The following is a 13,130-nucleotide window of genomic DNA, read 5'->3' on the forward strand; positions in this document are numbered from 1 at the left end:
TGACATCTAGTTGTTTGGCAGGGTGGGTTTTGTTGAAATTGCATTAATCTGTGCCACAGTGTAATCCTGAAAAAATGCTTGCTACTTTATACTGTTCTGGAATACATCTGACCTGATTTGTTTTCTGTACACATTGCCTATTATGCCATGGTGAATGACATGACAATGTGGAATTGCTAAATGCAATAAAGTTTGTGATAAAAAGATAAATACTGGAGAACCACAGCGTACACGTAAATAACTTTGTTCTCCAGCATTGAATCCATCATAGATTCACATGCTTGAATCGGAATAGCAGATAGTAAGAAACTTGACAGAATATGCTAGGATGTGGTGCTGGGAAGCATACAACATAGATGAAGGAAGCTAATTATATACATTTCAGCTCACAACATTAAAATAAATGATGAAGAACTGTTTGGCCCACTGCTGCATCATCATCATTTGCCATGGCATACAGGCAGCAGTGTGTAGTGAACGCATGTCTTTTCTTCCATGAAGCTATCCTGCATATGAAAGGTAGGGAAACTTCAGCAAAGAGGGCAGCAGAAGTTGACACAATCCTTGTGAATGTGCTCAAATTAGGACATCCAATGGACAACCAGGTTTTCATGGTAGAAAACTATAGCCGCTCAGACAACAGGCTATACTACTTCTGGACAGGCCTTAACTTTTAGTGGAGTAGCAAATGCAATACGGAGTTGGCCAGATTTTACAAACAGTTTAGTTCACTCTATGTAGAATTTTAAGCATTTTTTAACATCTCTGGGGCATGAAGTGCTCTTTCTGCCACTCTGTTCGGATTTTCGAAGAATGTTTTGAGAATTATTGGTTCATTGAGATAAGTCAGAAGGGGCTTTAGGGCTAAAAAGGTGAGTTTGTCCTCAAGATGACTGTCTTGTTTGAATTGTAAGTATGGGTATTTAACAGTAAAAGCCTGAATGTAACAGATTCTCCAGGCAGAAGTGAGGGCTAACATCAGCCATTTTCCAAAAGAGATGCTTCAGATCAGCCTTGTGAATGGGTTTGAAAGGACTTCTCATTAATTGAGCTAGTACATGTTCAACAGCAAGAAGTTGTATTTGTAGATTCTGCTGAAGCCTTAGCTAAAATACCTCAGCATTCTTTAGAAATATTTAAGAGGTGGAATTCATTGTACTCCGTAACCGGGCGGATAAATTGAGTCTCCAGTGATGGATCAACAACTTGACTACAGTTCATTGTGAGTATTCGTGGCACTGGTGTCAGAGGCCTATGATGTTACACTGACAGGAAAAATAGTTCAGTATAATAGAAGTGTCAAACACGCTGGAACCACCAGGATAATTCAACACGGTTCCCTTTTCCTCTTGTTGAGTAGTCTGGAGGGAATGTGCAAGCAAATATTCCTGTCCGCGCCATCAGGAAAGCGTCACGCCATGATCTCTTGTGAGGGTATCTGCTGGAGTGAAAGCAGCATTTCTTGTTGAAACTTGTGAATAGATCCAGGTATGAATTTTCCCATGTTCAGAAAATTGTTGACAGGTGATGTTGATACAGCTTACTCGTGGTGGTCACCTTATGTTCTGCTAAGAGTGTCTGGCCACAGATTGCCTGTACCTGAAAACTGCTCCACTTTCAGAATGATTTGTTTTTTTAAAATCCATTTCCAGATCTTCTGGGCTTCTACAGATAGTAGTTTCAATTTTGTTCCTCCCTGCTAGTTCACATAGAAAATAGTGTTCATGTTCTCTGTGCGAACTAGTACGACAGATTTTTTTATTCTCTGGAGCAAAGTCTGGAGGCCTAAAGCGTCTGCATTAAGCTTTAAGAGATTTATATGCATTTTATTTTCCTGACATGAGCATTTGTCGTTTACTTCTAGATCCTGCAAATGTGCTCCCCAGCCTTCAAGGAATGAATCCATGGTCTTCACGTACTGAGGTTGGGAGCAAAGCAGCTTTAGGCAAGAGGATATTTTGCCTTTCTGGATCCACCAAGTCATGGCCAATTTAACGTCCGGAGTGATTCTAGTGACTTCTTGATGACATCATGTGCTTGAATCCACTGTTTGTCTATGTCCTCTTGTAATGGTCTCATGTGGAGACGGCAGTTCAGTATAAGTGGGATGCAACAGGATATCATACTCAAATAAGACGTGTATGTTCAAACTGAAGTGGACTTTCTTTTGAGAGGGAAGATTCTAGATTCAGTATTTGAACCCTTTGTTGTTCGTGAAGACTTTGCCTGATATTGTACCTAGGACTAATTCCAAAAATGTTATATTTCTGGACGGTTTGAGATAGGATTTTTGTTTGAGGAGGTTCAAACTCAGATCTTCGAAAATTTGGAGACAGGCTTTCGGTGGCTGCTTTGCAAGATGGAACAAGGGTCTTTTTTATGAGCAAGTCACCCAAGTATGGGAAAATGTGGTAACCGTTTCTCCTTAAGTAAATTGCCACCAGTGGTATGCATTTGGTGAAAACCCGAGGAACAGACTTTGGTTAAAAGGGGGAGAACTTTGAATTGATAATGGCATTTAGCTACCTCAAATCTTTGGTGTTCATAAGATTAGGGACATGGAAATAGGAGTCTTGAAGATCCAGTGACATGAAATTCCCTGGGTTCAGCTACTGCAGTATGTCCTGCAGCATACATCCAGAATGACTGTTTCCTCTGATATTTGTTCAGTAAATTCAAATGCAACATCAGTCTGCATTTACCTTTTCTTTTAAAGGAAAACATTTAAATAGAAACCTGTGTTTTGATGAGTGTAGGGGACACCCTTTATAGACTCCTTGTGTAAGAGGTCATGAATTTCTTTCCTTAATAGACTTATACGTTGGTACGACATCCTGCTGGGTGGATTTTGAAGAGGTTTGTGAATATGTTCTAGGGTGTAGCCCTGCTGGAAGAGATCCAACACCTAACAACCTGAAGAGACTGAACTCCACTTTCTGTAAAAGTTTGAACGACTTTTGCTCTCAAAGTGAGTTGTGGGGCTGGAGGGGGTACGTAGGGTGAGTGATGACCAATGCCTGGGAGTTGTCAGTCGCCTAGATGATACCTGTACTAATCCTGAAGCTACAGGTCTTTTCCAAGCAGTCTGCCAAACAAAGCAGCTGCTGGTGGAGCCTTATATTGTTGTTATAAGTACTGCTTGGGGTAACCTTTTTGATACTGAATGTACAGTTTGTACCCATTTGTATGGTAGTTTCCTCTATACAGGTACTGCCCTCTTCCTCTGGCTCCACGAAAAGGCTGGAAACGACATTGTTGTAATACACCTTAGGATCCTCCAGTCATTGCATCGGATTTCTTTGATAGGAGGGGGCCATCAATGTGTTTTCCAAACATAGCCTCTCCATCATATGCCATGTCTAATAACTCCGCCTGAACTTCTGGTCTAAAAGAGGTAGCTTTCAGCCATCCCTGGTGCCTTAACACACCTGCTACTGCATTCTATCTATTCCTGTTGAGCCTATGTCCAGGGCCATATTTGTAGTTGTTTTCTCACCCTTCAAGATGGAGCTTGCACCTTTTGGTCTACTGGTATGAACTCTATGAAATCCCCCAGATCAGATCACATTTGGCGTTTGTATCTACCTAGAGGAGTCTGAGAGTTGGAAGCTCCAATGGTCATAGCGGTCGTAGCAGAAAACCTCTTGCCCACATTGTCCAGACGCCTACCCTCCTTATCAGGTGGTGCTGAGCAACGGGTGGTAGGATTTCTGGAGCCTCTCTATGCTGCTTGCAGGACCACGGAGTCCGGCTTTGGGTGACCAACAAATCAAATTAGGGAGTCCTATGAGACCTTGTATTTTTGTCAAGGTGAGATATCACCACTGTAGCAGGGTTCTTCATTAATTTTAAACCATCTACCCATATGATAACCACAATAGGTATAGCCTTTATAAACAACCTTAATGACTCCTTGAAGTTGTAAAGGAAGCAGTCTGTTTTTTCACCTGCACTGGAAAATCAAATATATTGGATGCCTTTTCCAGAACAGCATTGAAGCCTTTGATATCACCCGGAAGGGAACTAGCAGCTGGTGATTATGGCAGGGCAGAGAGTGGTGCCACAATCATGCCACTCTTCTCCCGCAACAGTAAGCTGATCATGAATATGTTCAACATCATCATCCTCTTGCATATAGTCACTGTTCGAGGTAATAGGCTCCAATATTCTGGGCTGTACAGATTGAGAAGTCCCATAACTCAGACAATCGATGTAACAAGTGAGTTGTGTGTGAGGAGGAAGTGTATTGATGGGCAGCAGATGGTTGTTCCTGCAGAAGTGGCTTATTGGACTAAGGAAATCTCTTATAGAAGTCATTAAGCATCTGGTGAAGGTGCATAGCCAGCCCAATTGGAACCTGCATCATAGGTTCATGATAGCCGAGTTCATCATACGAGTAATCATAATATGCTTACTGTTTTTGAATGACTTTGAAAGATCTTGGTTTTGCCTCCAGCCTTTCTTTGAAAGAAAAATCTCCATCATTATTTCATTGCCCTAGTCATAGTCCTCTACGTCCTAGCATTTCACATGCAAAGATGGGCTGTACGCCATCCCAAATGGAGTATCGTCATCATCAACATCATCCTCAGACCACCCAAATTCCAACAGAAAGGCAGGAGGTAAGGTGGTGACCTTGGTGCAGTCTGATCTGGTCTGATGGGAATTATTTCCGCTGGTCATGTTGACGGGTCAGTTGTTGGTGCTCCACTCTGCCTAAAGATGGTGTCTGGTTCTATTGTCTCAGTCGACGGTGGTAAAGCACGGATCAATATGCAGATCGTCAACGGTCTAGTCGATGTGGATGTCTTAGTCGATAAGGCTGTTGCTGTTTGACACAGTGGTTGTCATCGATGATGGTCTTGTCGAGTGTATTTGTTCACAGATGCTTCGTTGAAGATGGGTCCGTTGAAGACTTTCTGATCTCTGGGGCAGTCGACTCCCTTGAACATGGGGTTGAGGGTTCTGATGATTTCATCACAGAAACACGGGACACAAGAACTCTTCTCTGTGATCTTTTAGTTATAGAAGGTAGACTTTTTTTTCAGGTAGTCTATTTTCTGTGCTTTTGTGGACCTTTAAGGGAGGTTCAACTGATTATTTTTTTTCTCATGGCTTTCTCTTTAATGGGCTTTCTTGAGAGAAGATAATGTTCGTTCTCCTCCGTTTCCAGACACAGAAGTTTCTTTTGTCTTCTTTTTATGCAGCCAAAGAAGTCTGGCTTCCCGGTCCTTCAGGGTTTTGTCAGAAAATGTATGGCAGTGTTTGAAATCCTGAGGTTTGTGAAGAGGATGCATGCATATAGGCACCATTTATGTTGTTACGCAAAAAATAGCCAGAGTTTGCCACAGGGTTAACAAGGTTTGAAAAGATGATTTTTAGAGCCCCGACGCATGATTTTTCCTGTCAAAATTCAACAGCCAAGATGTTACCTCATAGCAGCTGACCGGTTGAATGAAACTTCAAGAGAACCCGAATACCAGGTGTCACACTGAAGAAACTGAGCAGGACTTAGGGAAACCCCAGTCACATAACCTGCAGTAAGAAATCTGAGGTATAGGGGCCCTTGAGGGGGATTTAAGAACTGCTTCCAGAATGGACAGAGTTTCGTTCTTTGCAAAACGTTGTGAATAGGTTACCAGAGTCGCATATTAAGCTTTTGCTCTACACAGTTTATGATAATTACAGTGGAAGTCTCACCTCAACAATGGAGATGACTGAAGCATATTAATCTGTGAAAGATTGAATACTGGAGAACGTCTATTGGGTATGTAACCACTATAGTGCTCAAGCAGCCAGGAGGATGCTTCACAGTGCTAATTAAAACATAATGCGGTCATTATTCTCATGAACCAATTCACATTCTTTCTAAAATGTATTCCTCAAATCACTTTAACGAGTTTGGATACAAATGATAACACAAAAGAGCATTGTTTTTGAAAACTCTTTTTGTTCTTTCATTTGTTTTTCATCATGGCAGGTAGGCATGCATTCGTTTCTTTTGTGCTACATATATTTTTGTTTTCGAACACTTCCTTTATTCTTGCATTGTAAGCACATGTATTACCTCAAATATTTACTGCTTTATTTTGACAATACAAGTATTCAGAAATAAATGCGCAGTCAATAGATCAATACCAACTATACTAATACTAACAATACTAACTATACTAATACTAACAATACTAATAATATCAATATCTAGGTTTGCACTATGCAAGAACGCATCAGGGCCGGACTAGGAACCAAAACCCGCCCTGGCAAATGGTGATGCGGCGGAGCTGTTTGCCAGGGCCGGTTTCGGCAGATTTAGTTACAGGGTCCGATATTGCAACTACGCTACAAAAACGGCCCTGTATCAAAAACGGCCCCCATGGGCCCAAAACCGGCCCCCACCCTGGCGGCCCACCGCGGAAATGCCCGGTGCCCGCTATGGCCAGTCCGGCCCTTGACCACATACATTAATACATACATTGCTATCTATATTATTTAGCCATGTAAATTTCTATACAAAGTGTTTACCTCAGCTGCACTGGAAAACATACCACTTGCCACTAAAGATATGAGAATTATGGTGTAGTGGCGATAGATCATGTGACTTCTTGCACATTGCTTCCGACAATTAGTCCTTACACTTGCATTTTTTTCCAAGGAAAGGCTCAAATAGAACCAGAGTTGTAGGACGCATTATAGACAGAGCAGCCCAGAAACACAATGAAGTGACTGCTGCTCCATACTTCCAAGCTGCATTGTCCAAGGTTCATGCACTAGCTTTCAGAGTCATAGGATGAGTGCATGCACTGCAAACAGTGAATGTCCTAAAAACGGGTACTGCGCATCTGCACAGACACAGAACGGGATCAGGATAATGCCAATTCACAGTGATCTCAGAAGACAGGATCCCTAAAGTGAAACGAATGAAGCACTGGTAGTGAGGCTGCTCAAGGGCATGGACGTGACGTTTGCCATTCTGCTGTGGTGTATGTAGAGCAATTATTAACTCTGCAACCATGCCAAATATAGATTATTGCTAATGGTCCTATTTAAATGTTCAATGTATAGATTAAACAATGTTGATTTGCTTGCATGTGTTGTGTGAGAACTCGCATACACGCATGGGGAAGATGTGACCTGGTGTATACATGGACATTTCAGCCTAGTACACCAATACTCTATGGCCGTCATGCAAACAGGAATAGGTTTGAAATATCAACATTACAGCAGACTGTAAGAACATCGGGATAGTTGTTTTAACATGAATACACAGGAGATGAGTAAAACACACAAAGTGCTGGTCTTATCTTAATAACATTGGTTTAGGAAACATAAGCCCTCATTTAATCTTTGGTGGGTGGCCCATCATCCAGAGGAGAGGAGGCAATAACTTATGCTGCCCAGGCAGAATACTCCCTGCCGTATTTAGAGCTCTTCCTGCCCGGTGGAGATCTCTATTCCTTTAAAGGATCTGCCACCATGGCAGCTCCTCTAAAGGCATTCAAAGTTTGTTGAGCTGACCCCAAGTTTTATGCAGGAGTTTGTTTTTGTTAAAAAATAAAATGACCTCAACACCTTAGGAGTTTTTTCCTAGGGTGTGCAGGTCATTTTATTTTCTGTGAGAAATACAACAGACCGGCTGCTCTAAATATGGTGGCTGTCTGATGCACTCAAACCTACGGTCTCAAGTCCATCTGGCCGTGAGTGTAAAGTTTCTCACGAGCACAGCCAGCGAAGGCATCACAGATGGAAATATTACCATCCACCCAAGTCCAAGTGGAGCAGACAGGCAGTCATGTTGGCAGAGTAGTCCACTACATTTGTCAAAGAACCTCTTCTTCCAAACCTTAAATCAGTGCCATAGACCATTCCAATACACCAAACTCTTAGCACATAAAAAGTGGAATGCAATCCCGGCTGTACACTCTAGAGTAAGGTATTTACTATATATGCAATTTTAGTGTTACTGTTCATTTCAGACCTCAGAATGAGGGATAACTTGCTCGCATCAGTTTCCTCAATTCCAAAATGCAAATACTCAGATTTTGGGCAGTTTACCAACACTCATTTTCACCAGGTTTTACCTGGCAGAAAATGGTGGGAAAAAAGAGCTGGAGTTTCAGTTAGCATCGGAGTTGAAATCTTGATTAAGAGAAAAGTACGAGTTTGTGTCTTTATTGGGATTTTCACATAGTTTGAGTCGAGGCCCAAGTTTTGTATTAAACTAGAGCATTCTCTAATACACAAGGTACAGCCCTGAAACAATATTTTGAGTTAAAACGTGCTAAAGTGCATAGACACAGGAGCTTGTTCTGACACATAATGATTGATTCAAACACAATTTGAGCACATTCCAAATTGTGTTTGGGACACAGCAGATTCTTACCTCTGGCAGAAAGCTTCTTTGTGTTGATGATTTTGGCTGCATACTCGTGTCCACTACAAAGCTTCACACAGCGTCGCACCACGGAAAATGCACCCCTGGCAAGAAAGAGCAGTGTAAGGTACAGTAATAAAGGAGCGCAGACATTAAATTACAAGCGCACAAGACTGTCAAGTGTGTGGCCACTATGCACAATGAAGCTTCTGGAGATTCACTGTTGTCAGAATTTGTCCATCACTTACTGTCCAGTTTAAATCAGCCGCCGATTTGGTTTTTAGAGGCCTTAATTGACAGTGTAGCTAGCCTTTTGAAATCCCTATTGCTCATAATAAACCAGGGAGGGCTGTGAGACCGCTTCCTTCAACCACTAACCCATTTAAATCAACCTTGAATCATCTACTCTTCCCTTCCATGGCAACTCCTTTTCACATCTACCTCAGGATTCTCAGTGCTCATGTACCCTACTGCTTTTCGGACTCTTCTTTTATATAAATTGCTGCGGTTTATTTTTATTGGTGCTAGATAGAACCCAGGTACGCGCTATTTTGTTCCATATCCCGTTGTGTACCGTGTGCAATTTTACTTTTAGTATATATATTTTTATGTACATCATTTTTATTATCGGTGTGCTTATTCGTACCATTACTAAACATATCTCTATGCACCCATTATGTACCTCATGTTAATATTGTTTGTGCTTACTCTGTAAAGCGCTCCGATACCTTTGGGTCAGGTTTGTGCTATACAAAACTCACGCATCAAATAAATAAATAAATAAACCTCTTTCAGCCACTGGCTTGACACATTGTCAATCACATCTCAGAGCATTCAGAGAACTCTCTCTCTCGCTGTCATGCGACTGACTGGTTATGGTTTCATTATAACGCCTATGGAGTTATGCACGGCAACACATAAGGGCCTATTTTACATTTTAAAAGTGCAGTCGACCACCACACTTTTTGTTGCATTCAATTCTATATCTCATACATGTATTGTAAATGGAAAGCAATCTTTATTGATTGCAGCAGAATTTGTTTGAATGCTTTTGCCATGATGACTCAAGAGTGTGCTTGACCTTAACATAGACTTATTTTTTTTTTAAGTTATCACAACATCAATACCACACCATTGTCGCCAGTAATACCTCCCCCAGCAAAATCTCTACTACTAATGCTACCTACACCAATGCCATCACCAAAGCAACTACCATCATCAATACCACGTACAACAACACCATTATGACCAATACTAATTCCAGTATCGCCACCACCAAAGCCATCACTACTGATATCAGAAGTACCAACTCCATCAATACCACATGGCAACAACATCAGTATCAATATCACAGCCAACACCAGTGCTACAAATACCACCAGCACGAATACCAGATATATCACCACCACTACCAGCAACACTATCACTACCAACACCACCACTAATACAACTAGAATAGATTTCAGTGCTACTAATAGCACCACCAATGCCACATCACCACCACCAATGCCATCAACAATACCGCAATCAATACCAATACAGCCACCAAAATATCACCACACACTACCAATACCACCATCAATAAAGAAGAAAGGGTAGGTTTGCCCAGCTGGGTCTCTTGCTGGCGAAACGCAGTCTCATCAGGTGGCTCTCTCCCACTCTACCCACGATTCTGGCATGGTCCAGGGACCTCATTGAATGGTCTTGAGCGGAACTGAGACGCATAAAAGAAGTCTGTATGTATGAGCGCTTAAAGGATGATTGTCAGTATTGGCAGCCCATGGTACAGGACATAACCGAAGAGGAAGGGGTGGTACAGAGTGAGGGATGGTACTGACTGAGGGATGGTACTGACTGAGGGATGGTACTGACTGAGGGATGGTACTGACTGAGGGATTGAATGTGGTGTTGCCAGATAGGGAGACGACCCCCCTGAAAGGAGAGGTGGGGGCAGTCCGAAATAGCGAACCGTTAAGAGAGATGAAGGGGGAACTGCTGTTGAGGGGCATGGAACTGGGAGCGCGAGGCTGGGGCAGTCTGGGGAGCCGCATATAGTGAGGATGTGGGCGACCGTGACACTGGATGACCTCCTAGAGAGATGATCTTGGGAGACAGTAACTGAGCCTGAAGAGATCCTCTCTAATGGACAAATCTGAACACCTGTCAGTAAGTATGACTCACCCAGACTCACAGTCACTATGCCCGGATACTTGGAAGTGTTGGCACAACTACAAGTTCTTTGTAGCAACACAGCCATGTGCTGTGAATGTTACACTGCAATGTATGGTTTTGTTGTTTTTCTTTCTATTTATCGGAAAATAATCTTGATCAATAAAGCATTTAAAGAAAATGAATTCTCAATATCACTTCTCTAGCACCACCACACCCCCATTACCAAGCATAGGCAAAGCCTACAGCACTTACTTTAATGTACTACAGCATTGGAGCACACTTTTTGCATGCCTTTGTTTGCATGCACTGTTATATAGCAGGCTAATTATTTTTAAATTTAAACCAAGTGTAGCGGCACTTGCACAAAAGGCAGTAAATACACTTCAGAATTAAGTCTTCCGGTTTTCTGTTTTTACTGATTTTTCCAGATGAATACAGACAAAAAAAGAATGTGTTTCCAGTCTGTATTTATTTGTAAAAGTGGAAAAATACTGAAAATGATGCTTCTTGTGAGAAACTCTCCATGGTTTCTTTCATTAATTCTAGGCAACAGCTGAGCAGGCAGACAGCATGGAGGGTTAAAATACAGGATGAGATTTCCTTCAATGCAGACATAGGTTAACATATATTTGTAGTATGATGGTAATATGTACCTGTGAGTGTAGTCTTTTGTTATACATGGCTGCTTAGTTTGCTAAAACGTTACAGGCATCTATGTTTGAGTGCACATCGAAGAGTTATATAAACGCAGAAATATACAATTTTACAGCTACATTTATTTTTGAAACACAAAATAAATGTGTATAAATACCAATAAGATGGCCCAAAAATAAATATGGATAAATACAGACGGAAATGTTAAGGAAAAAAAAAATACCATCAACCGGGAGCCCTATTCATAATATAATTTGTATACATTGCAAATGTTTAACAGAAACCGTCAAAGAAACGTTGGTTGGTGTAATGTCTTAATAGAGTACTGAATTGCCACTTCAGTCTGCAGGAAGACCACTTTGTGGCACTGTAAGCATGCAGGAATGTCAAAACAAATTAGGATTAAGTCATTCTCGGTGACAAGACAGACTACTGTGCATCAAATGGGCATGTGCGGAGAGCGGATTCTCCCCTGGTGGCCCCAGAGCCCTCAAAAGGCCTGGCTCGTCGGCCAGATTTGCTGCCTGAAAGGGACAGATGAGATGGAGTGGGTCTGTGTATTCCCAAATTGTAAATGTTCTATTTACATCTGGCACAATGACAGCATGCTAGCCACAATATTCAAACAGGTTTTCGTCCGCAAAATCTGGTGACAATATACTCAACCTTACTAAACGTTTTTTATCCTGATAGCCAAAAACTGGACCAAGCACACCCAGCATTAAGACGCGACTTCAGGTATCTTCGAAGCAACCAACTACAGTTTGCCACTGTCCTGCAGAGTTCCGGTAAGGCAGATAAGAAACATATAGTTTACCGGCTTACCTCATACAGAGAAGGGCAATATGCTTGCTCCCTATCAGTACACGTTTCACAAAAGCCTCAGGAGTGCAACACTGCAGATTAAAATACTAAATGGCGTCAACACAACTCCTGCTTCCTCCTCCTCTTTCTAGATTTATTAGTGGCATTTCACATATTTGTTTACCAAAGGCTTACTCACATAATTGAAACCCACTTGTGCTTTAAAAAAAAAAAAAAAAAAAGTTTTCAGCTGGTTTACTTCCTTTCCAACCATCTATTCATAATTGGTGAGATTGGACAAGGATCAGAAGAGTTGTTACACAATCACATAAGTACTTCAAAGATCAATTGTAACACTTACACGGTCCACTTTGTATATCGACTAGTAATATTCTTGTTCTAAGGAGTTGTCACGACACACACACACACGGGCATATGCCATACAAATTCATCTACAAATTTGCCAATTTCAAGACATACACACTCAAGAATTATTTGATCAAGCTTCCTACCTAGAAATCAACAACCGGTCTAAAATCTTGAAGAAAAAAAAACAGAATTCTAGATCAGTTTCTACATCAGTAAAATGAATCCAAATTCAACAAGGAAGAGTTACCCACACTGCACATGGATGTCTTCACCCCTATTCAAGCCACCTGACTAAAATCAGTACATTTATGCATGGAGCCTCGCTTATCAATAACCTAGCATAGCAAACTTACTGTGAAAACATGTAGCCTAACTTTCTATTAACTACCCCACAGACTGACTTTCGGAAGGCATTCCAAAATCCCTATTATTTCTCCAAGCGATAATTGACACGGCCACGGATTAGTCTCTGGCACAAAACAATTTACTGTATCACGACTGTGCAGTAACAACTACATTGGCTTTCACTAGAAGCGAGAATACAATGAAGAATGACATGACTTACTTTCAAAGCCCTTCATCTATAACAACCCAAATAATCACTTGCACCTCCTACATAAATAGGTCTACTGGTGATAAAAATGTAAACAGCAAAGTTACATTTACGATTGATGCAAAGAAATTCAATTTTAGCTCACTCCAATATAATTGCTTTTTGGCACGGCTGTCTCTCATAATACTTTGATGCAAGACCTTCGAT

General features: G+C 41.4%; 1 protein-coding gene across 50 annotated transcripts in view; it reads right to left on the reverse strand.

Annotated features, from left to right (window-relative positions):
* CAMK2B (calcium/calmodulin dependent protein kinase II beta) overlaps positions 1–13,130 on the reverse strand; it is a 925,878-nt gene that overhangs the window by 795,070 nt on the left and 117,678 nt on the right. For all 50 annotated transcript variants that reach the window (XM_085635972.1, XM_085635963.1, XM_085635953.1 and 47 more), the window contains exon 2: positions 8,381–8,475. In XM_085635972.1, coding sequence (XP_085492098.1) covers positions 8,381–8,475 — 95 coding nt within the window. The remainder of the gene's footprint in view (positions 1–8,380; positions 8,476–13,130) is intronic.

This window comes from Triturus cristatus, chromosome 11 (genome assembly GCF_964204655.1).
Source record: "Triturus cristatus chromosome 11, aTriCri1.1, whole genome shotgun sequence".
NCBI lineage: Eukaryota > Metazoa > Chordata > Amphibia > Caudata > Salamandridae > Triturus > Triturus cristatus.